Here is a 27,071-nt window from a genome sequence, read left to right as displayed (position 1 = left end):
TCTACAAAAGTGTCCTATTGCTATGAAAGAAAGTAAATTTACCAAAAGTTTCCATTTTACCTAATTTTTTTTCATAATATAAATGTACAACTATAACGTGGCAAGTCTAAACAACTTTATTTGGTATTTACCGGTAGTGACGAAATACTATTATTCCATAATACATATTTCACTCAAGTGCAAAAACACATACCGTATTCGACGTAATAAGCGCCCAGGGCGCTCTCAAAATTAGAAATAGTGGGCTCTTATTAGAATATTATTTTGGTTAAAAAAAAAGAAATTTTATGCTGACAGCCTGAAATGTTTATATACGAGAGATATGTTTTTCCAGAATTTAATTGCTCATAATTAAGGGTGCATATAACACACGAGTGCGTATTATACGCAAATAAATAAGTCTTGTGTACATTGATCAATCGGAAGGGGTGCTAATTAGGATTGTTCACTAGCCAATATATAAGCAAATATCGCCGTGGGCCCTTATTAGAGCGGGGCGCTTATTACGTCGAATACGGTATGTCAGAGCTATTTTCAATGATGCTATAGTTTTCAGAGTATAATTATAAAATATTCCAAGAAAATACATAATAAGAGAGCACTGTCTTAAGTTTTCAGAGTATATCCATGTTTATCTCATCTCATGACAGGCAAAGTTGATGTATTTACTTGAAATACTTGCTGGCAATAAAACATGTGGCCAGTTAATAAATGTAGCACTTTGTGTTTAGCATTACTATGTTTAGCTTAATACTTTTTTATCACTACGCTGAAACTACAGACAGGAAGGAAAAGTCTACATGTTTTTTATCAAATTTTATGGGAGTTATCACACCTAAAACACAACACCCACACCCACATGTGAGGGTGGGTAGAGAAGAGGGGACAGGTACGTGGGGAGGTGGAAGGAGTCAAAGAGATATACTTTACCTTTATAGTACCGAAGACCCGCTAAGGGTTTATGATTGTTAAGATGAGCAGCCATATACAAAGCTTTAAACAATATTTCCCTGACTAGCCTAACGGCATTAAATTTCTGTGTAGTAGGACATTCGTGGAATGCCAATGAAGTAGAACATGAGAGGCATTGTATATACAGTGTTCAGTGCAATCATGAAGTAGCTCAGATACTTGTATGGGAGTTCCACAATGAACTTTTGTTTGGTTTTCGGATCTTTGGGATCCATACTGAGGACGAAACAGAGTGACGCATACACAGTGTTCTTCATATAGTGGTGCAACACAAGGGTGACAGCTACTCCTGACACCAGCCTCATCATGGCGGTTAGGACGGCCTGGTATTGGAAGTTCAGTGAGAAGGGGAGGGAGGCGTCGTTAGGGCTCATGAAGCCTTGGTTGTAGTTTATCCAGCTGCCTAGGAACAGGCCGCCGGTGATGGACAGGATGAGAGTCGTGTCGCCACGTGCCGTACTCCACTTGTCCAGTTTGGGATAGAGCAGAGAGAGGATTATGGGTAGAGACAGCAAAATCAAGGGTGACAGCGGATGTGTGACGAGAAACTTGTCGACCGGGTCAACGAAGGGCACGGTGAAGGTCATCACCACGATCGCAAAGAAAAGGCCCACGATCACATCCTGAAATGTAAAATTGAAAAATACATTATCAAGAATTACATGGTTTTAGCCTTCTGACAGGCAAAAGTTTGAAGTCCTCAACACGAAATGTATAAATTTTCCTATTTGCGTCAATAGTGCTTTGTTCAACTGAGTAAAGATTTCTTTACATCATGGTATGTTGAAAGAAAGATCTGTAATGAATGATCAAAGGGAGATAACTGACCAGAATGTTGTGCATGCCGAGGTAGATCCGACTGAGACAGACCAGAATGCACCAGGCTACTGCTACGAGCAGGCCAATAAACATGGAATACTGCAACAGAAACACAACAATTAGTGCATGTCATCACAAGCAGAAAAAAAGACAACCTCTAACTTTCACCCTAAACCTACTGATGTGTTTAACTCATCATTTTAAGTATGTGGTACATTTTCATATTTTCAGCAAATTTGAAGACTGCCTAGTAGTTGCTAAATTATTGGTTGCTATAAATCTTACTGAGACTGGTTGATTGACCTCTAAACCAACAAAATGAAGACCAGTCATCTGACTTCAACCCTAAAATTTGAAGAAGAATGGCCTTTGGTGTGAATTGCTATCCTATGACCAACCCATCTAACAAGATCTGTAACGAAGGTGGAAGTAGGGTTATGTGTGTCACCTTGTTACTGCCCACGGCACCCAGCTCGTGAGGCCCCACCAGTAGCCACACCATACACCATTCTACACTAAACAACCAACACACAATGAGGAACAATCTCATTAAAATCAGACCTTAGTTCTCGCTACCGCTAAACAAAGATCTTAAGACATCCCATTAGGGGTCACGTCAGAATAACCTTTCATCCGACCAATAAGAGCATTGCTTACCAGATTATGAAAGTGACAGTCGGAATGTGATTTCTAATCAAGCAACCTCGAAAACTTTAACACGGGGTATTCCGAACGATAGTTACGGTCTTAACGACTGAATCCATACAATCAAGACCATCTATTAGCCATTCCAGAATGTTCTTTTGTTCAGGTTGCAAATTTGTAATCGAGAATTTGTCAAAATATGTTTCGAAGCGTAGTCGCCAATTTGAAATTAGTGCCATAAAGCACGAGAAAGCTGCCTTTTGATTGGCCACTCCACTGGTCGGTCAAAGCTCGCGCAAGGTCGGTCTGACGTGACCCAATAATCAGATTTCCTCAGATCTTTGTCTAGCGGTAGCGACAACTAAGATCTGATTTTAATGAGATTGAATGAGGAAACACAGACTGAAAGTACTAGTGAGTGAGTGAGTTGGGTTTAACGCCGCTTTTAACAGTATTCCAGTTATATTGCGGTGTGTCAGCTTGACGTGGGAGGAAAGCCCGAAGTGATCCAGGTCTCACATTTACTTCGGTGAAGCCCACGAGCACGGGTATGGTGCTGACAAACCTAGAAACATAATCGGGGCGAACCGGGATTCAAACCCACAATCATAGGTTTTTGGCATGCCCAAGGGACACAACTCTGCACAGCGAATAGAGGCGCCTTAGACAACTGGGTCACCCATGCCCCCCTAAATGAACTAAGAACAAACGTCAAAGGCTCTGGATTTTTCACATTCATTCAAAAGGAACAGCTAATGTGTTAAGTAGTGAATATCTACAGATGAACAAATAGATCTTGTAGACAAGACCATGGCTTGTTTGTTGTATAAACGCACCAGACAATCCAGTGATTGACATCATCTAAATTAAATTAAATGAGGAGTAAAAGTGGAAATTGAATGGCAAAACTTCAATAAACATATGTGAAGTTCATAACAAGCTATAACCATGGAAGTAAACATTTAGTACGTGTAATGGACAAATTTAGGAAACATACTGTCTATTGTAGGAACAGAAAGATATTGATAAAATAGTATTAGTTGTTAAATAAAAAAAAGAAGAAAATATCACAAATGTAAGCCAAAAATATAATTAATTATGAGCTTTAATAAATTAACCATCAACAGCATCTGTATACATTAACTGTCGGGTGATGTAATTCACATGCATCATGATAGTAAGGCATTTGTTTGGTAAAACATTAGATATTACTCGTCTTTAGATACTTGAGAACAATAAAATGGCATGAGATATGGTGTTTGTCTGAGAGGCAGACATGACAAAAATATAATAATTGATTTAGTATGGCCCACATGGCTCAAATAAAGAACACATAGCGAAGGAAAGACCCTCTGGCTCTCTGTCATGTTCACACCATCATAAACCTATTTTCAAAGCAGCAATGAAAGTATCCCCAGGGGAGACGCGTACCATTAAGCAAATTGCTTCAGGCAACCTAGTATCACTCGAATGTGTCATTCCCACAGACCATGGTCAGGCGACACCACAATACTCCTGTATTCCAGACAAAGCTACTCCGGCTGACTCTGGTGATTCTCCATGGCATACATACACTAATGGCGGGCCATGAGTCCTTGAGTACAATAATCTAATATCATGTAGCATATGATAAATAGATTTTCACCAACACAGATTGTCCTATTGTTTGTAATTGGTTGGTTTGTTGTTTAACGCCGCACTCAGCAATATTCCAGCTATATGACGGAGGTCTGTAAATAATCGAGTCTGGACCAGATAATCCAGTGATTAATATCATGAGCATCGATCCACGCAATTGGGATCGATGACATGTATCAACCAAGTCGGCGAGCCTAACCACCCGATCCCGTTAGTCGCCTTTTACGACAAGCATAGTCGCCTTTTACTATATTGTTTGTAAAATAAGTCTTGTTTATTTGTTGTTTAAAGCCACACTCAAATATATTCCAGCTATATGACAGAGGTCTGTAAATAATCAAGTCTGGACCAGACAACCCAGTGATTCGCATCACATGCATAGATCTACACAATTGGGATACGACCACGTGCATCAACGAAGTGAGCGACTCTGATCACCCGATCCCGTTAGTTGCCTCTAAGTAAAGCATGGGTGGCAGAAGATCAATTCTAACCCGGATCTTCACGGGTCTTGACCAGTAAGTGAAAAGGCAGGGAGGAAGCATTGAAATGAAAAATTCAGAGAGATTAACATATTGTTGATGAAATCTTACATTACACAATCAAATTCTGTTTTGTTTTTTTTCCTAATTTCTCTGTTTTAAATTTGTACAACATAATAATTTTAGTACTGGTCTTATGTAGAATATACCTAGCTAGACTTGCCTATGTTGTCATCTAGACTGATTTTGAAAAAAGATTAATGCAGATATTGTCCATGTCATGCAATGTGCAGGACTATCTGCATTTCCTATCTGACAAACAAGGGCCATGTGACTGGAGGTGAGGAACAAATATCCATGAAATATGACATACCGTATTCGACGTAATAAGCGCCCAGGGCGCTCTCAAAATTAGAAATAGGGGGATCCTATTAGAATACTATTTTGGTGAAAACAAACAGTCGAAAGATAAATTTCGTGGTTTATGCTGACAGCCTGAAATGTTTATATACGAGAGATACATTTTTTCAGAATTTAATTGCCCATAATTAAGGGTGCATATAACAAACGAGTGCGTATTATATGCGAATAAATAAGTGTTGTGTACATTGATCAATCAGAAGGGGTGCTAATTGGGATTGTTCACTAGCCAATATATTAGCAAATATCGCCGTGGGCACTTATTAGAGCGGGGCGCTTATTACGTCGAATACGGTATTAATCATATTGCTATTTCAAAACAAAGTATGCCAATTGATATACTGCACTGCACTGCACTGCAAGACTTGATTAGAACATGCAATTTCTATGGTGCATCAGGGGGAAGGTTTAGGGAGTAACACACTGTTCCCCACTGTTGTGTGCTAATCACCATGTTAACGAGCCATAGAGGAAGTAAACACTGAATGCCCAGATCCAGTTACAGAGCTTTCACTTTCAAAGTTTCACCAGTACAGCTGCTTTTCACACAATGTTGGCAAACAGACAAACCCAGTTATACTGCCAGGTTAATTCCACATATTTTTAGTCAGGACATCTGGGCTAGAACGTATAGAATATCTGTGCTCATTTACAAATAGACTGGTATGAATATGAACATGATTATCTTGAACCACTTTAACTGCAGCACATGGACATGTACCTACTAGGGAGGGGATGGGTAACTCGGGTACCTGGGTCAAGTGGGTACTGAGTAGGACCCCGGTACCCACAGGACTACCAGGACCCATGGTTAGTCACGTAATATATTGTTTAATGACAAAAATTATCTAAAACTGTATGGTTACACTACAAGTCACTAATGTTCCCATTTCTTTCTGACTATGCACCCATTCCTCCTGATTTTTAAATATTTGAATTAAGATGCATGAACTTCAGGAAACGTAGTGTATGCATAACCAGATCGCTGAACGTGTATCTAAATACATTTTGCTAGGGCTACGGTCAAACTTTTCCAAATCGGACAGTTTGTACCTATCTCTAGATATCTACAGCGGGTATCCGGGTAGGGTCGGGTAATAGGGTGATGGGTACCCAGGTAGTAAATTTGGACTCATCCCAGCCCTAGTACCTACACAGAAATCACTTGCACAAACTTTACTCGTGTAGCTTTGCTAAGTGGTGGCCATTTCTTCACCTTGGACTTTGTATCCACACTAAGCTGACACACAATGATTTTAGGGCTTAGAAACAATTGTCACAGTATTCATCCCATTGAATTGACAATTTCAATTTGCTTGGATACAAATGTACTTTGGCTCTCTTTAAGTTCTTCATGGTCACAGACTAATTGCATGGTAAAAAGCATCTTCCCGAGGCAAGTGCGTCCACTAGCCTTTTTATCAAAGTCTTGTTTTCACTCTTGCCACATCAAGTCAAACTTTCCCGTGCTAAATATGATTGGACTATCTCACATGTTGATAGTCCAGTCAGAGAACGTTTCACAAAATCAACATACACGAATTGTAGGCCTCTGCATGAAGGTGATTTGTCACTGCCTGTCTTTGGTGACACAAATATGTCTTTTAACACCGCCAACAATTGCTTATGTTTTTTGTGTCAGGGATGATATTGCAAATGTTTTCGTTAGCTGGTCGACTGGGTTGTCGTCTATGGTAGTTGATATCTTCGTGAAGCTATACAAGATAAGAACAACGATCTGATTGGATATCGTGTTTTCACTGCAAGGGGCACAACTCGTGATCTATGCGAAGTGGCGCCAGGGTTGAGCCAAGAAAAGTGGCCTTGAAGTGGCAAGGGTAGAAACTAGGCTTTGATATAGGCTAGTGGACACGCTTGCCCCGGGAAGATAGGGCTGGTGATTTAGATTGATAATCGTAATTATCATCGATGGAAGAAGGTTGTGACGATTATCGACATGAATATAATGCTATCGATAATGACATGTATTTTTTCGACAAATAAAAGTTTTTACTGCAACACATTTGACTTATTTGTTTTGCTGTCCTTGTAATTATCGCTAGATATAAACAGATTCACCCTAACATACAGTTTTCTTCCCTACGCTTTATGTTTAGTCGCAAATAATAATCAAATGTTTCAAAATGGAAAAAGTTCTGCTTTGAATCGAACGACGGCGCCATTACGTGTTGTTAGTGGGTAATTACAAATGTAGTCAATGGCATCTAAATGCGGAGTCAGGATTTTAGAAAATATGTATATTTTCGAAATAGTATGAAGTATCATGATTAAAATAGGTTTCATAATACTTTAATTCTTAAAAAGAATTCTTCCCATTCTATTTCATAAAATTTCAAATTTTATGTCTATTTGGTAACTACGTATTCCAGTCTGTTTCGATTTTTTCAATGATCATAGTTTTCATTTTTCCCGGTATTCTCAACTCACAGCCCACGTGAGGTCCACGTAAGGTTTGACATTTTTACGATATGGCAGCAAAAATTCCTTATTTCCCCGTTATAATCGCACGATGTTTGTTTAATATCAGTCTGCCACCCAATCTATTACGTATCACACCTGTGAACCTAGTACAACCTACTACGTAGCACACACCTGTACACACCTGACATTCACAATGGCGGAATATTTGATGATTTTTTATCTGAATAGTTTCGTGAATACTGTACATAAATGACAAACGACTATATCAGGTGAAATTACATTTAATTTCTCAATTACCGTATTTTCTTGAGTACAGTGGTCACCCATGTATAATGCGCACCCCCCTCTAGCTGGTTCAATATTTTGGAAAAAAAGAAATTTGAATATTATGCGCAGAAAAAAATTACACTGTACCCTTTCAGCGAAGTCCGGCACACGAACGGGTGATGTGAAACTTCGTCAGTACAAATTCGAAATTTGAGATAAAAAATCACCAGACATGTTTATTTACCGTTTAAATAGTATTTATTGTTCTGCTAGGCATTGTTTTATATCCAGGGATTAAGATTACCTTGTGTATTTTCTCGTAAACTAAGCCGGAAACAGCAATCAGCTGTACACACGTTTTCTTGGAATCGACCGGTGATTTGGTCAAGACACACCCAATGATATAACTTAATAGGATTTTTAATGCAAGGATCGGCAAAAATTGTATATGAAACTATTTTTTTTTATCAAGAATAATATATTCCATTATTTTCTTAATTATATGCACCCTTTACTAAACATATTTAAAATAGATAATAACCCTAAGCGAAGCAGCTGATCGCTATTCCCGGGTATCATTTTTTTACATGCAACCAGTCTGACCAGTCACCGTCAAGGCTCACGCGCACGTGATCGCGAGAATTTCATGTTGACATAGAATCGTCAAACAAAAACAAATATGACTTTTAACAAGTCAAAGTATGTCATTTATGATATATGTATCTATTCTCTGTCAACTAAAGTTCGTTTCAAGACGTCAATAGCGGTATTCTGACCGTGGTTGCTGTTAATAACGGTGAGTTGTGCGATCTTCCGATCGCTTCACACACGATTTCGCCGAAATTAATAAAAACAATATTAAAAGGAATACTCAAGAAAATACGGTATTCTCACTTTATACAAATAATAATTGTCTTTGACGACATGAATCTTAAACTCAGATTGTTCATCGCTAAAAATGTGATGTAACGTTCGTATTGTTGAAACACTGAGTCTCCGGAGAAGTGAATTGCCATTTTTCTGTAATGTCATTTTACCAAAATAGAATTCTTTGATATTTATCGATTATTGATCGATATGTGACTACCGATAATCGATCTGAGTAATCCATATCGATAACCAGCCCTACGGGAAGATAGGTGAAAAGCAGTATTAGAAATATACTCTTACTACATATGTATGAGGTAGACACCATTGGTCAAATCGGACTAGTCTCGAATTCAAATCGGACTAGTTTTATATGTAAAATAACTATATTTGGGGACAAATCAATTAATCCCTCTTGAATTTCACTGGTTTTGGAATTAAGGGCTGGTGGCCTTGTCTAACCATATAGGTCAAACAAACACAGACCTCAAACTGATCTACAGAAATGGGAAAACCCATTAGATTTGTATAAAAACAAATAGGGTAGATAGACACGCCCACTAGTCTTTTAGTCACAGACTAGTAACAATCAAGACAGACTAGTTTTTTTCTCTCCAAAAATCTTATTATTTTACAGGGCAACTAATCCATAATGAGCTGCTGACTAGAGGGACATGACATGGCGTCCACCCCTGGTCCTATAACAGGGATAAACATGATCATGTCCACATAACAAAGGGCAGATTATTCTGGAACTATTCAACTGATTATGATGTTCTGGGAGTGGATAACCTCAATGCCTGACAGCATAGTACCACTCTTTCACATCGTCTTTTCGTTTAACATGTTTAACACCCAATGCAGCAATCGAGTCTGGACCAGACAAACCTGTTATTGATATCAACAATCATCTCATGCCTTCAGTCACCTAGCCTGGTCACAGATCCACTTAGATGCATCTTTAGTGGCTGGCAACCTATTTAGAGTAAATAGTAAGAGATAGAAAGAAACAACTTCATTAAAATTGAAAAGGAACCCCAGTGTTTTTGGAGATTCTGAACCTGTAGAAAATCTAGACTTGCGTCATCTAGGGCTATATCATTACAGAAGGGCTGGGCGGAAGGGAAAATAAAATGGTCCAGGTATTCTTGTTTGTTTGTTGTTTAATGCTGCACACAGCAATATTACGTCTATTTGAGTTTGAACCAGACAATCAAGTGATTGACATCATGAGCATCGATCTATGCAATTGGGATACGATGACATTCATCAACCAAGTCAGTCCACCTGACCACCTGATTTTACGGCAAGCATGGGTTGCTGAAGACCTATTCGCTACCCGGATCTTCACTGATCGGTCCAGGGACAGTGAGACAGACTAGAGACCTATTCTAACCTGACATTCCTGCAGGGTCACTTGTCACATACACACATAATGGAAGGTTTCAGCAGTGACAGTGTGGACTCACTGTACTAAAGATGGGAGGTTGCCAGTGTGATGGATCACCATGACACCCTATGGCCAGGATGAGGTAGCTAATGTTTCACTTCCCTTGACTCATGACCAGCCCGTGACGGCTTCACTTGACACAGCCACTCCTCCCTCACTTCATGTACTAATATTTCATTGCTGTTGGATTTGTTTTGTTTTTATGGTCCAATATACTGTAGAGGATTTAAGTTGGCTATTTATGTACGGTTGGTTTGATCTAACCCTTCATCACAATAATAACTGTATGTTATAGTGAGATGAAATACAGGAAATACTACAGGAGGTTTTTTTTAAAAATCAGCACTTAAAAATAACATACCGTATTCGACGTAATAAGCGCCCCGCTCTAATAAGCGCCCACGGCGATATTTGTTGATATATTGGCCAGTGAACAATCCCAATTAGCACCCCTTCTGATTGAATAAATAAGTCTTGTGTACAGAAGGGGTGCTAATTGGGATTGTTCACTGGCCAATATATCAACAAATATCGCCGTGGATCACCATGACACCCTATGGCCAGGATGAGGTAGCTAATGTTTCACTTCCCTTGACTCATGACCAGCCCGTGACAGCTTCACTTGCCACAGCCACTCCTCCCTCACTTCATGTACCAATATTTCATTGCTGTTGGATTTGTTTTGTTTTTATGGCCCAATATACTGTAGAGGATTTAAGTTGGCTATTTATGTACGGTTGGTTTGATCTAACCCTTCATCACGATAATAACTGTATGTTATAGTGAGATGAAATACAGGAAATACTACAGGAGTTTTTTTTTTAAAAATCAGCACTTAAAAATAACATACCGTATTCGACGTAATAAGCGCCCCCGGCGATATTTGTTGATATATTGGCCAGTGAACAATCCCAATTAGCACCCCTTCCGATTGATCAATGTACACGAGACTTATTTATTCGTGTTTAATACGCACTCGTGTGTTATATGCACCCTTAATTATGGGCAATTAAATTCTGGAAAAATATATCTGTCGTATATAAACATTTCAGGCTAAAAACATTACTATTCTAATAAGAGCCCCCTATTTCTAATTTTGAGAGCGCCCTGGGCGCTTATTACGTCGAATACGGTAGTTCAAATTACCAGGACTACAGCAACCATAACACTGAAACAACATAAAGTACTAACAAGTGTACAATGTTCATTCTGGAGGCCAGTACTGCTCCACTGCCGCATCGATTTCAATAACAAGGAAGAATACTGCAGTAGGGGCATGGTTTCCAATACAAACAAATTTCATATCATAAATATCACATGCACTTAGCATAAACATTTGTCAACGTGCTCCACTTGCAAGTTTCTTGACATCGAAAATTTGGCAGTGTGCATACTACGCAAAGATTACAAAGATTCAAAACAGATGTGACAATTGCATTCTTATTATTTTTCAAAACATATAATAGAGAAATATTATGCAATTTGCAATTCAAGCAAAAGCTCTTTGACTACCACAGTCCAATTGCAAACATTCGAATTCTCAGAACAGGCAAAGGACGGGATGATGACACGACAGCTCTGCTGTTGCTATTAGCCTAGCAACACCTAAGAGAGTTTGTTACAAGAAGACCTGTTACCTGCCCCTGACCCCTGCCTTATTGAAAATAACCCCACATTTATGCCAGTGTCTTCTGCAGCCAGGCTGAACAATGTATAGTCATGATGGATGTACATATTGTTCCATGACACACGACCAGATTGATTAGCATAAGTCAATACAAATACATCAAATAGTCCTAAACTTGTCCCCATAAAAATGAAAGGGTCTGGTCTCCATACTATCTGGCATGGTGACTCAGAGTGCTTGTATATATTGCTCCCTGGGTCGATGACCTGACAATCAGAGTACTCCAGAACTGATAAACAGCTTCTATAGTGGTTGTTTGGCAACCCCCAATGAAATGATTTCTAATAAAAGAATGTACGAGACACAGCAAGTGGTCGTCATTGTTTGTAATTCAGTGCAGTGCTGAAGCCCCAGTTATGTACGCCTGTTGACAGAGTAGAGCCACAGCTCAGGTATTGATCCCAGCTAAACCAAGCTTGTATGGTGTATTATATACTGCACTGTATCTTGGTAATAACTTATTTTCAAAGAAATAGCAAGTGTATATATGTCACTGCTACCCTTGGCTGCCCCAACTGTAGGAGTTATTGAAGCAGAGGACCTCTATGGTATTCTAACACCTCACTTACAACCATCACACAGTCTTCATATATCAGCGATAGAAACAGCTTTAGTCCACTAGTCCGTATAACGATAACAATAGCAAAACACTTAAAAAGGGCAAAAATCTACTGGTCCTTATGATACCCAACTGTAAGGAAGTTTGGCAAGGCGTATAGGACTGGTGCCAATTTCTAACACTGTATATACTATATCTGTGTATTTCTTTGACATAATGAAAGGAGTAAGGGGAGTAGCACTATCACCAAAGAGCTTACTATGAAATCAATAATTTGTGTCATAACAACATGTAACCATGGACACAATGTCATAAACATACCAAACTAGAAAAAGGTAAGAAGCGTCAACTTGATATCATTTCTCATTCCTCAGACTAAACATTCCAAATTCTGTCTTCCCTGTAACATAGATACTAGAACAATGGAAAGACACTGTTCAAAACCTTAATCAATTTGATAACCATCTTGTGGTTTCAAGAGATGTCAAATATGTCTAAATTGTAGCTTGATATATTATTTTTCATTACACAGACTATACATACGAAATCCTTACAAATAATGTGGATTTCCCTGAAATGTAGTTTCTAGAACAATCTTAAGACAGTTTTCGAAATCTTGGTCACCCTGACAACCAATGTCACACTTCTGCTTGATCATGAACCCCTTCCGATACATCCAAAATGTCCCTGATAGGGAATGGGCTATGGACAACATACCATAACACAAGTTCATGAGAATCAAGACGCATAAATTGGCAAATGAAACATAAGTTCTCAAGATCTTGCTACAAATGTCAACTCTGATGTAGAAATAATGAGATGTGTGCAGTGAGTGGAATAACTACCGGAGGCAGAACATACTTTGTCTTTTTCATCATGTCTGATTTATGTCATGTCAAATCTACACAAAAATATATTTATGTTTACATTCAAATTCTGTTGCGTTTTCGTTCTTATGATTATTGTCCGAAATCAAATAAATCAATTCAACACTTCAGTGACACACAAGTATCCCCATGTTATGAGTCTTCGGATGCTTAAGAAACATTTATAGTTTTGCTCGCTAATCACAAGAACAACTGTAAAACATCTCACTCACTTTCAAAAGATTACTCTATCTTAAAAAGAGGCCATCATCTGAGCATTTACAATGTCTGTGTGATGACACACCCCTTATTACAGCATGAGTAATAGCGATAACCATCATCATGATCATGACCATAGCCGTCCGAAAATGTATGATTGGTTGTTGTTGGTTGGTTTGTTCTTTAATGCCGCACTCATCAATATTCCAGCTATATGACGGCGGTCTGCAAATAATCGAGTCTGGACCAGACAATCCAGTGATTGATATCATGAGCATCAATCCACACAATTGGGATAGATGACATGCATCAACCAAGTCAGCGAGCCTGACCACCCGATCCCATTAGCCGCCTTTTACGACAAGCATAGTCATTTTTTACGGCAAGCATGGGTTGCTGAAGACCTATTCCACCCCGGATCTTCACATGATGTCCGAAAAACCTTTGATCCGTCGATACTAACACAGTGTAGGATATACCAACAAGTAGTGAAAAGCCCTAAATAATACTTGTTTCATATCACTATATCTATATGAAGAGATTACATACACATGGGGCATGTTAAGCCAAATGAAAACTGTTGCTTCTTTATCTGACCGGTAATTATTATACTCTCAGGCCCTACATGACCCTTTGATGACGTCACGCCCAAGAACGTATGACAAATTACAAGTAACACACGCATTAGTGATGTAGTATGGTAAATACACTTTAAAGGTATCGAGTGTGTTCAAAGATCATTTTTGTGTGTGGACAAGTAATAAGTCTGACACAAATTTGAAATATAGACATAAATATTAGGTTGCATTTTGCAAAAACAGGTTGCACTAGTGCATGGTTTATAAAGTTAAATCATGCCCTGGATATGATCAATCCCGAAACAGGCGATATGTATCGCCGCTGGCCAAAGTTCAAGGCAACATTTCTCTAGGTCAGTATTGCAGCAGCAGCAGCAGCACAGTCCACGACAGCTGGATGGGACACCCTTAATGTTGGTCACAACATTAGCATTTGATAATTGTCAATTACCTGGCCTGTTTCTGTTCTATGTTCCTAAACATTGTCTGCCAATTTTATTGTCTGTTTATTGTTTCCATTTGTAACACATGCTGAATGTTTACATGCGGCCGATGAGCTGTTTGAAAATGGATACTGTTCTAATTGAAAGTAATAATTTCCATACAAGTATTATTACTTGCTAACATTGTACATTCATAATTGTGAAATTTCATCATGAAGAACATGTTTGTCATTAGTTTGGTTGCATCAAATAAATTTTTCAATAATTGTTACCATTTTTTCATAGTCACAAAAGTTATTATTTTCGAAGAATTATTTTCGATCTTGAATGTGAATCGTGACAGAAGTGGTCCCAAATGGGTTTCAGTTCAAGTAGTTTGTCTGAGAAGCAAAATCACAACAAAGTGAGCATGAATTATATAATAGGCATGAATACTTTATAGTGGTGGTCAAATACCCACTTCTCTCAACCCTTGACCTAGTTAGTGTTGATATTATCACAACTGGCCAACTCTTTAGACAACATTTAGTCATACCAACTACTACATGGCTTATTCTGTTCTAAAGGTTTTGTAATAACTAGTCTGGGAAAACAGTTCCTCTTAATGTTCGGTACTCGGACTTACGGACTAGTGACTATCTCTAACCCTGTCTAACTAATTACTCAATGACATAAACAGTTCATCTGCAAACCACCAAATATCCAAAACTTTTTCAGGTTAAAACATTCGAAATAGTCATGTCAGCTGTTTCTAACACATTTTTCCATGGTAACATTAGTTGGTTTGGCTTAAATTTACACTGTTGGTAGTACAGTGTACTTGTTAGTTATCACAGCAAAGAAAGTAAAGTGAGAGAGTTTTGGTTTAACACTGCCTTTTAACAGAATTCCAGTTTCTAGTATATCACAGTGTGTCAGCTTAATGTGGGAGGAAAGCCTGAAGTGAAGCAGACATTTAACATTTTGTTGAAACAAATGATGTATGGTTTTAGACAAACCTTGAAATATAATCTGGGCAAACGGGGTTTGAACCCACAATCATAGGTTTCTTGCATGCACAAGGGAAATAACTCTGCACAACGAATTGTGGCGCATTAGACAACTGAGCCATCAGTGCCATGAAAGTAAAAGGAAACTGACGTCTAGTTTGTTGATTTGTTTGATACAGTACTGGCCTCCTAAATCCAGGATCAATATATCAAACCAAGCATGCTGCTTTACATTGGCAACCTGATTAAACCTACCCATACCCCACGTGAACATGAATAATTGAGGAATTGATTAAATGTCTAAGATATCTCTTAATTTAGATTGAAGTTGACAGCCATCCCAGTGTTTTTAGGCAAGATACAATATACAGTTACTATGCAGTGAAAGAACACTGCATCATAAAATGTGCAAGATCAAATTTGAATTTTTTACAGATTCTCCTTCAGAGATGCAGGAGGCAAAATTAAAAAAAAATTAAACAGTTGTCAGGAATTTGGAGTTGTTTCTTAAAACATCTTTTTTTAGAGCTTTCAACAAAACACATGCAGACTGAAGTTCAATATGAGCATATTTGTATTCAAAAAGTGTTATACTGATTGGCCTTCCTTACCTCTTTAAACGTAAACGAAACATGAACTAGGGCTGTTCTGGCCAAATAAATCCCAATACAAACCCTGTAATCAAATTGTAGATTATAAAGAGATGCTGTTTCCAAAAGATTTGGCAACAGCATTCAGCTCCTAACAGAACATATTCATAGTCTGTAGGGCATGAGCTGTGCAGAGCTTGCAGACATTTTTGTTGTCACATGTTAATACTTGCGAGCACATAAGTGGGTGTGTAGTAGTATTGGAAATCAAAAGGGATTCCATCATCAGTTGTTTCTTATGATTATAATTAGTTACCATGGTTACTCATGTTTTTCCAAGACTTAAGCTGCTTTATCATGTGTATATTGCTTGAGCTATTCAGGACTTAATGAACATATACAGTTGTAATTCTGTCAAGGACTCCTCAGTGATTGTTGATTTTGTATAGCAATCTGAGAAAATACACCAGAAGCAAAGCCCCAGCTGATCAGTCATCTGACCATTGTTGAGTGAGTGAGTTCGGTTTTAAAGTCGCTTTTAACAGTATTCCAGTTATATCACGGCGTGTCAGCTTAATGTGGGAGGAAAGCCCGAAGTGATGCAGGTCTCAGACGTTTACCACTTCGGTGAAACCCACGAGCACGGGTATGGATGGTGCTGACAAACCTAGAAACATAATCGGGGTGAACCGTGATTTGAATCCACAATCAAAGGTTTCTGGCATGCCAAAGGGACGCAACTCTGCACAGTTAATCGCAGCGCCTTAGACAACTTGGCCAACAGTGTCCCCTCTGACCATTTTTTAAGCTTATCATATATATATGAAACAACAGACATTTGACCTTAGGCTTTTGAGAAGCTGTTGACATGGATCCATATTAACTGCTCATAATCATCATAATCATAACTGGAATACTACTGATGCCTACCAATAATTATAATTATTAAACAAGCTTCAAATGATTTGTGTGGATGTAACAAGTATTCCTTCATCAATTACATCAGAATATACAGCAGAGAATTTCTGTTACGCTGTTCAACAATATTTCAATGTTTTAACAATGGCCGTCGGTCACCCGTCAATTTGACAGATGGTTTGTTTAAGTAGTCAGACATTTTAGCAATAGAAATGGTAAGCAAGGCATAACATGTTTCATAATTTCATAATTTAAAAGTAAATAGTAAGGATTAGTCCTACTTACATTATCAATTTAAAAAACAATGCACAGCCATCAAAAATTGTACTTGAAATTCTGAGCAATGCGTGTCTTTGTTTCATACTTTCTGTATCATCATGATCATAGGGAAATGTCATCAGGAACCATAGTGACTTAGTCAAGCACTTTTCTCATTGCGCTGTTCATTGGCCAGATCGAATATATTTGGCCAATTGGCCTTTGTGAACGATGTCCAGACAGAATTTTATATTTTGTTCATTTTACTTATTTACTTTTGCTATTGACTTCTTACAGTTCTTGAGTCCAAGCCAGTGACCTATGTTATCCCCAAAACTAGGGCTGCAACGAATACACTATGAGGCGAATACGATTCATATCACGAATATAGGGTAACAAATACGAATATTAATTCACAATTACAATAAAAAGTCAGCAGTTTATGTATTATTTATTATATTCAGTGAAACAATAACATCATAATTTATTTGACATGGTTTGTTAATTATTAATAAATTATACATTTATGCACTTATCCAGGTACTAGTATCTGCTCAAATGTGACAATGACCAGTGAAAACAATACTATCAAATAAAATATTATTAGAGTGTTGTCATTGAAAGAAATCTATGCATATAATATGTTGTTATGGATATTTTTAGGTACAGGGTATGTAAATATACATGATAGCATATTCATAAATATTCGATTCTAGTGGCCATGAATAACGAATTCAATTCATGAATTGTTATGGTTCGATTCACTGAATACGAGAGTGAATCGTAACAGCCCTACCCAAAACCCTTAATGACTATGTTTGGTTACTTTGCTAAGCTGCATCCAGCAATATTCCAGCTCTATGAAGGCGTTGTGTAAATCATCAAGTCTTGCAATCTGATCATTTTAGTTGTTTCTAACGACAAACATAGGTTGCTTGGGACCTGTATTCTTAAAAGTGAATTAAATGTCTACAAAATTTAATATATGTGAAAGGAATAACATAAATACCTACATAAGAATCTTGAACACAATGTGTAACCCCATTTTACCTCACATAACACTATCATGTATCATGCAACATGTAACCCCATTTTACCTCACATAACACTATCATGTATCATGCATCATGTAACCCCATTTTACCTCACATAACACTATCATGTATCATGCAACATGTAACCCCATTTTACCTCACATAACACTATCATGTATCATGCAACATGTAACCCCATTTTACCTCACATAACACTATCATGTATCATGCAACATGTAACCCCATTTTACCTCACATAACACTATCATGTATCATGCAACATGTAACCCCATTTTACCTCACATAACACTATCATGTATCATGCAACATGTAACCCCATTTTACCTCACATAACACTATCATGTATCATGCAACATGTAACCCCATTTTACCTCACATAACACTATCATGTATCATGCAACATGTAACCCCATTTTACCTCACATAACACTATCATGTATCATGCATCATGTAACCCCATTTTACCTCACATAACACTATCATGTATCATGCATCATGTAACCCCATTTTACCTCACATAACACCATCATGTATCATGCAACATGTAACCCCATTTTACCTCACATAACACTATCATGTATCATGCAACATGTAACCCCATTTTACCTCACATAACACTATCATGTATCATGCAACATGTAACCCCATTTTACCTCACATAACACTATCATGTATCATGCAACATGTAACCCCATTTTACCTCACATAACACTATCATGTATCATGCAACATGTTACCCCATTTTACCTCACATAACACTATCATGTATCATGCAACATGTAACCCCATTTTACCTCACATAACACTATCATGTATCATGCAACATGTTGTCCCATTTTACCTCACATAACACTATCATGTATCATGCAACATGTAACCCCATTTTACCTCACATAACACTATCATGTATCATGCAACATGTAACCCCATTTTACCTCACGTAACACTATCATGTATCATGCAACAAGTTACCCCATTTTACCTCACATAACACTATCATGTATCATGCAACATGTGTGTTTGACTGTGAACAGAACTGAATGTAAGAAGCGAACTAAATGTTAATGAAATAAATCACATTAATGACTACCCTCATGTTACTATTTTTGTAATTTCCCATTTTCACTACTCAAGACACCAGAAAGCTATACAATGTTAGGCTTAGAGAACATCACCTAGTACAATAGGGGTGATAGATAGAAGCTGTCATTGAAACATGAAGTAGGTTTATTTAAGCAGTAGTTATATAATGGGACGATACTTCCTTCAGGACCAACTAATTGATAGCATGCCACACGCTGTGGGTTCAGGCTGAAACGACACCTCGGCAATACGGCACTGATTTCATCAGGTGAAAACGGCTACTGATTGTTGAACAAAACGGCACAAGTAATATATATGTTTTTTATATTTATATATTATATATTTACCTCATTATTGTCACGTGTCTCTATTTACAATAATCATTGTCATATTGTCACAATTTCAGCTTGACATATTGAGTAAAGGTACTTAAAACTTTAAAGCGTGTACAATATTTACACAATAGGTTTATTTGCGCCTCACAATCAGTGTCGGCAGAGTAAATTGGAGGAGAGGCTAATTTCTTGTAAAAACATGGTTTAAAAACATTACAATTTACAATTATTTGTGACTGCATGTGAATCTGAGGTTTATCTCATTTATTTCCTGTGTTTAGAAGCCAAGTTAAATAAATAAGTAAGGTGCCGTTTTCACCTTACAATGGTAGCCGTTTTCACTTTGACGGAGGTTCCATTTTCGCCAATCGATGCCATTTCCGCTCGGTGACGTTTTGTTGAGGTGCCTTTTTTGCCCAAACCCCACGCTACACACATCCTCACTGACTACGAATTGCAAACTACTATGATATAAGTTACTTATGAATTCATGTACCATTGTAATATGTATATATGCACTTCATCTGTACATGGACCAGTGGCTTCATAAGAATAAAAGACTTGACTTGACTAACTAAAGCACCCCATTAGTTGAGTTCTGTTTCTTTATGCTGTTTCAGCGCGTGAAACCCGGCTATTTGTAAGAACGGTGAAGTCTTTGAAGAATATATAACAAAATGGAAAAATCTGCTTTTAAAAGATACATCTGCACGAAACAACGGAAGGAATAAACTGAGAATTTATAAACAATACAAAAAAGAGTATTCCTCAGAACAATATCTAAAATACCCACTCTCCCGTGGCCACAGAAGTGCCTATGTCAAGTTACGTTGTGGGGTGGCTCCTTTACGTGTAGAAACGGGGCGCTACGAAAATATACCTTTTAGTCAACGTTATTGTTTTAACTGTACAGAAAAAGTCGAAGACGAAATACATGTTCTTTTATCTTGCCCTTTATACAAAGATGGCAGAGATTTACTTTTAAACAGTGTATTCGTACTATGCAGAATTTTATAAGCAAACAACCCAGTGAGCAGTTTTTATGTATTTTATCCAGCCCGGACCTTAGCTTTTATTCTTCCAAAGCCTCCCATGAAATTTTAAGAAAGAGACGCCAGCTTTTACATCAATAGTGTTTTATGTGTGTACATATGTGTTTTAATGTATTGCATTTTGTATATATTTTACTTAAGTTTTAAAGTGTCTCTCATAAATCGCTAAGTGATTGGTCGTGTACAATACATGTCTTAATTCTTAATTTTATATGAATGTATCCCCACGAGTGAGACGTAAATAAAATCTTGTGTCTGTCTGTCAACCTGTTAACTACTAAAATATAAACAACAAAATAAATTACTGTATACCACATGCTACACGTGTCATCACCAACTAACCCAAGCCACCCCATTAGTGGGTCTTGTGACTGTTCCTTCACCGCTCTGTCAACCTGTTGAGTACTATATTTAGACATCAAGCGAGTGGGTGATAACTTACCTCATATCTCCCATTGGTGAATATAAGCATCGAAAGAGGAATGGCTGTCCCAACAATTGCATGAGTCGAAGGCATTCCGTACTCGAGTTCATATCGAGTTTCCAGTCGAACGACGGGTGGGGATTTGGGGCGTGGCAAACGCACGATATCCTTAGTTGCCTGTCCAAAATACATGCATATACACCAAACTAGACATATTCTCCGGGCAACATAGGAGTCAAAGTTCCAAAATGAGAAAGAATAAAATAGCATATAAAATGTAGCATTTCCAAGTTGTGCCCCGAAGGAAAATACATAGTACAAGAGGGCGTTTTCGATGCGGAAAGGCACCGTACCGGTACGAATCACACCGTTCACTGCCCTCTTCTTGCCTTTATCCGTAATTTCGTGGTTTTTCACAACACCGTTCCTGTGGATGACTTGTGAATCCGAATCTTGGTTTGTGTGTGATTTAGTGTCTACAACTTCGGAATCCATTTTACGACCTGTATTGGAACAAACACCATTTACAAGCGAAGATTTCCCACCCGGAAAAGCGTCTGGAGAAATGCCGTTCGGGTGCTGGGATATATTCCCATTATGCCTGTTTTCGTCTTTTAAATTGACTGGATCAGGTGCGTGGATGATACCACATGCCTTTTGGAATCTTGCCACCACCTCCGGATCACTGGTGTAAGACAAAACACGCCGAAGAACTGACATATCGGCTGATTTCTCCTGGAATTTGGACCTGTCCTATCTCAACTGCCGGTCCACTTCCTCAACGAAGGTCGAATATAGAAAGGGCGGGTAACTCTCGTACCACGTGCTGTACCTGTGCGATTAAAACATTAATGTCATGATATAGAACTCTTATCGCATACTAATCATTATAATTGGATATGAATATACATGTGCAAGCTCATCAGATTGCAAAATGGATTAGATTTAGGACAGTTAACCTTTAGAATCGAAACATAGTTTGTTAAACTGTTATATTTCAATTATTACATTTCACCAGATATTTATAAAGACATTATTGAAAGAAGCGTACTGACAATCACAGTTTGAACACAGAAAACAAATCAAGCAAACGCGATTCTCTCCTCGATTTCGAAATGATGGTCATATAAATGCCTTTGACAATGGTTAGACCAGGTGTACTTTCAAGGATGACACATTCTAGTCGTTGATTCATGTCTACGAGCTGTTACAGTTTTTTTTGTATCTAAAAGAAATAACTATTCTGTTTCTTTGCCAACAGTGTCATATTTTAACTTAAATAAAATATGAACAAGGATTGTTTTCTTCGCTTTTCAAAATCGCATTTTAGAAATTTGCTTAATTCGGTACGTTTATTCAAACAAACTTCAAATAAATCTGAAACAAAAAAATTAAATAGTTCTTCTAGAAACTTATATGCGGTTTCAACAACTGTTGAAACAAAGACGTATATAGAATATAGAATATAATTGTATATACGTCCGTGGTTGAAAGTAATTTATTTTAAAAGGAAAAAAGTCATAGCTGTCCGATGTTTGTGTTTTTTTAACATAAAAAGAAGCACACACACATACTAGGTTTAATAACTTATCCACATACGTGAATATGTATCGAGGGACTTTCTTACTGCACGTGATCCCCGCTCTAGTAAACTTAATAACGGAAAACAATAGTCATGGTTACAAATAAATCATTCACGCTTAAGAACGCACCTCGTATTTAGTAAACCTCCAGATCTGTGTGTTGATTTCTCTACAAATATCCCAATCCGTCCATCCAGTGCTGTTGTACTTCTGGTCAGGCTTCAAACACGGCCATTTGGGCGAGTGTCCCAAGCACGAGATCCGGCTCCAGCTAATGTGTGTCAGAAATGGAAACTGATTGTTGTCGATATACATGTGGCCCTGTCAGCTGATGATGTAATAGTGGACTTCGGGCTAGTCGCTAGGCAACTTGAATGTCAGGTTACCGGGGTCAAAGTTCACTTATAGAAACCAACTGGACTTTTGATGGTATGCAGCAAGCCAATTATGTAGGAGAGGTAATGCACATATTTTCCATAACAGTGGGGACTGACAGGTCGAAATGAACAATATGTAGTCGCATTATTATGTTAATAAAATATATCATATTGAAAATAAATCGAATGCAATCTTTTAGTTTTTCTATGTATAGGATGGTGAACGGTGTTTGCGTTTTGCATTGTTACTCTGTTGGCAGATCCTTTAATTAAACCAGCGACCATATAATAGATATGGTCTCTGATTAAACAATGTCAAAACATGGATAGGTAATGAAATGTATTAGTAAAGATACCGTTTGAGTAATCTGACTTATGACCAGTAAACAAAGGTCCAGGTTTATACAATGTGATATATGGTTATAGTGTGAGGTAATACATCCGTGAAATACAAACAAACAAAACCACAAGGAAGATATACAAGAAAACATTACTACTTTATCAAGGAATTGTTACGACGCTTTGTTTTGAGATTGTAAAATGATCGTCATTTAACCTGCTTGACACAAGACGTACGTCTGTGATAAGCCATTCATTGTTCTATTAACTGTTAGTCAATGTAGGGAGGCGCAGTGAATCAAGGCCTGATCACATAATCATTTAGCTCTATTCATCTGTTAGTTATGTAACACAGCTCGCATTGTACGCAACATCACATAATGTCATTGAAATATGAATACACTTTTCTGTCTTTGTTTCTTGAATTGCCGGCAGGTTGGATAGTTTAACATTTGACGTTACATCAGCAATATTTTACCACGTAGTCGTTGGTATAGAATACTAGTTACATGGTCCTGTTGGTTAGAGTTAATCTGGGCATATAGTTAGGCCCTTCCTTGGATTAAGACAAATTAAGTTTAATTATGGCAATGAATCGACAGTAACCAATAAAGGCACAAATTAGAACTAGAACATTAATTAGGTATAAGTATGTGTAAATCGTTTTGGATCACCGGAGAATATCTTCTTTGTGCTTTTGTTTGTTTGGGTTTTTTTCACGCATGTATAACCTCACACCTTGTCCTTAAAGTCTAGGCTTTGCTTGAACCACGGACGTATATTCTATATACGTCTTTGCTTGAACCGATGTCTCGCCTGGTGATACATTGCGAGCCGTCCGTCGCCCTTCCATCGTGTAGGTGGTGATATTTCACTTATTTCAATCATGGCCAACGTTGCAGTTGAAGTCCGCTATCTTTCCAATGCTCGTGGCTCACTATTTGCTTATCATAGAGGGTTTAAGTTTAGCGTCAACAAGACCAAGAATGACACAAAATACTGGCGATGTGTTGATCGCAGTTGCAAAGGTAACATTATTATTAGTATTATTTTATATCGTTTTCTATGTTACCTGAATATTTTAATTTGATAATGTTCTATTTTGTTTGTTATAATGTTGTAAGCATTTTGTTTTATGTTCATGTATTTTTTTAATTGAACCTCACGCCACCCCAACAAATCCAGCTTCATCACATTCATCAAGAGAGAACAGTCAGTTACTGAGGTAAAGATTGCACAACTTGCCGGTCATCCCCGTGAACCACGACGCCGACGAAGGTACATTGTGATCGACGAGCAGATTCGACGGAAAAAGGACAGACTGAGACGTGGTGAGAGAGTCCTCATTGACTACGTTGATCATGTGGCAAACCTTCTTGGTGTGTGGTGACATTTGTGAATGAAATTTGAGACTGAAACTATGATGTATTTATTGAACATGAAGAACGTGTGTTTTAATTAATAAAGATCATTGATGAACGAAGATCACTTGATAAATATTTATGTTGGTTTATGGATGTTAACATGACTATTGTTAACGTTTTTTATGAATAAAGATCATTGATGAATGAAGATTACTTGATAAATATTTATATTTATGATTATTTATTATGTTTGTGTATGTATGTTAACGTGGCTATTGTAAACGTTTTTATGAATAAAGATCATGAAAATTGTTAGAATCATCAAGATAAACTAAATGTTTGATAATATATATTGATTATTTATTATGCTGTTATTGCTGTATGTATGTGAAAATGTATTGTTATACCCTTGTTACAACAGAATAAAGAATATGAAATAACAGAGTCCTCGTGTCAGGTGTGGGGCGGTCGGGTAGCCTAGTGGTTAAAGCGTTCGCTCGTCACGCCGAAGACCCGGGTTCGATTCCCGACATGGTGACGCCGTGATATAGCTTGAATAGTGCTAAAAGCGGCGTAAAACCATACTCACTCACTCGTGTCAGGTGTCATATACTGTCCCTAACAGCGTCAAGTTCCCTATCACCCCCATGAGAAAAAATAATGGAATACTCTAACTGCAGACACGTTAAGTAAACACGAATATACTTTCCCGGTCCGTAGAATTATTTTACCTACCTTAATTTCAGAAATTCGACGGATCAGGTGGACACTGTGTAGGTTCGTGGTCGGGATAGCGACCCATAGTCTGTCACCCAGACCCGAAAGAATATATTGAAATAAAGGAGTCCAACTCAAGTCTATCTTTTCTATTTTGTGGACATACATAGAATAGAATCAACACTCGTTGATATATTTGATATAAAAAGACACAAGGGTGAGATTCTATTTATTATCCAACATCATTCTTTCAACTTTTTTTGCAGTTTTTAAGCCCCCGTTATACTATCAAAAAGACAGTAATGCAGTGTCTTAAAGTGTACAAAGTACAGCTCACAGGTTCAGTAGGAGTCATTAGTGATGTCATTTGATTGTGACGTCATGTAACAATTACGTCACAATGGTCAGCAAAACACTGTGATGCAATTTCATTGCAGCGATATCTACAACTCACCCAAGCGATATCTCATGTGGGAGCCAGTTTTGGATGATAAATATTTTAAAATGAGATAACATATAGTATGACTTTCCGACGATTTGCACATGTGCATTTTAGAGATTCTCAGTGTAAGCCATATCACGACACAATGCTACATTGTTGAGAAAAATACGATATGACGTCACCCATTGTTCATGACGTAATTAATACATAATTCATTACATTACGTCATGTGAACAATAGGGTGCCTTCACTGAAGTTTCTCTTTAGGGTTGACATTTCCAACTTTTTCACGTCCTTTTCTCTCTTAATGTACAGAATATATCTCTTAATATACAGAACAACCTACTCCAATCTCATTAAAATCAGACCTCAGTTCTCGCTACCGCTAAACAAAGATCTGATTTTAATGAAATTGAACCTACTTGAAACAGCGAATGAATGGTGTAAGCTATCTCATTTTAAACATAGACTTTTAAAATATTTCAATATGTAATGTGACCGCTCTGCTCTATTCTAACATTATAATTATACGCACGTACGCACACTATTGTGAAATAGGATATGTATGGAGGTATACGAGGGGATATAAAACAAATTTGAGCCTCACACAGAAAAAGTAAAAGAATTGGATTGTTACTACTTTATTTTTCAACATAGTCCCCTCCCAACTCCACACACTTGTTCCACCTAGTTTGCCAGTCACTGATGCCCGATCGGTAGAAGTCAACATTCTGGTCCCCTAACCAACCCTCCACAGCAGCAGTTAGCTCATCGTCATCTTCAAATCTCCGGCCCCGGAGGTGTTTTTTCAGCCTGGGAAAGAGGTGGAAGTCACTGGGGGCTAGGTCTGGAGAATAGGGTGGGTGAGGGAGGAGTTCGTAGCCACATTCTTGCACAGCTGTCATTGCAACACGGCTCGTGTGGACTGGTGCGTTGTACTGGTGAAGCAGAATCCCACGACGGATTTTTCCACGGCGTTTCACCTTGATGGATTGGCGCACCTGCTTTAATAACTTGGCGTAATACTCCCCATTCATTGTGGTACCATGGGGCAGGTAGTCGATGTGAATCACTCCTTTGCTGTCCCAGAAGATGGTCATCATAACCTTCTTGGGATCTGGTGGCCTTGAACTTCTTTGTCTTTGAAAAAGTGGCGTGTTTCCATTCTATCGACTCCTGTTTGCCCTCCGG

The 27,071-nt window shown here is 37.9% G+C and overlaps 1 protein-coding gene across 1 annotated transcript; it reads right to left on the bottom strand.

The window, feature by feature from the left end:
- Positions 1–398: 398 nt before the first annotated feature.
- LOC124146650 (sphingosine-1-phosphate phosphatase 1-like) lies at positions 399–22,921 on the bottom strand. Its single transcript, XM_046517044.2, has 4 exons — positions 22,771–22,921; positions 21,077–21,890; positions 1,801–1,890; positions 399–1,595 (listed from the first exon to the last, which is right to left on the bottom strand). The coding sequence occupies exons 2-4, from the start codon at positions 21,776–21,778 to the stop codon at positions 1,029–1,031; spliced, it is 1,359 nt and encodes a 452-aa protein (XP_046373000.1). The 5' UTR covers positions 21,779–21,890; positions 22,771–22,921; the 3' UTR covers positions 399–1,028.
- Positions 22,922–27,071: the final 4,150 nt, after the last annotated feature.

This window comes from Haliotis rufescens, unplaced genomic scaffold, assembly GCF_023055435.1.
Source record: "Haliotis rufescens isolate VD_foot unplaced genomic scaffold, xgHalRufe1.0.p SCAF_3, whole genome shotgun sequence".
Taxonomy (NCBI): domain Eukaryota; kingdom Metazoa; phylum Mollusca; class Gastropoda; order Lepetellida; family Haliotidae; genus Haliotis; species Haliotis rufescens.
The sequence above is the reverse complement of the archived record's forward strand: the minus strand, read 5'-3'. Positions and strand labels throughout refer to the sequence as shown.

Coding starts and splice junctions, on each gene's coding strand:
- LOC124146650 (XM_046517044.2), bottom strand. CDS start 21,778: ATGTCAGTTCTTCGGCGTGTTTTGTCTTACACCAGTGATCCGGAGGTG. Junction 1,891..21,076: donor TCACCAATGGGAGATATGAG/GTAAGTTATCAC, acceptor TTTCTGTTGCAG/TATTCCATGTTTATTGGCCT. Junction 1,596..1,800: donor TCGGCATGCACAACATTCTG/GTCAGTTATCTC, acceptor TTTACATTTCAG/GATGTGATCGTGGGCCTTTT.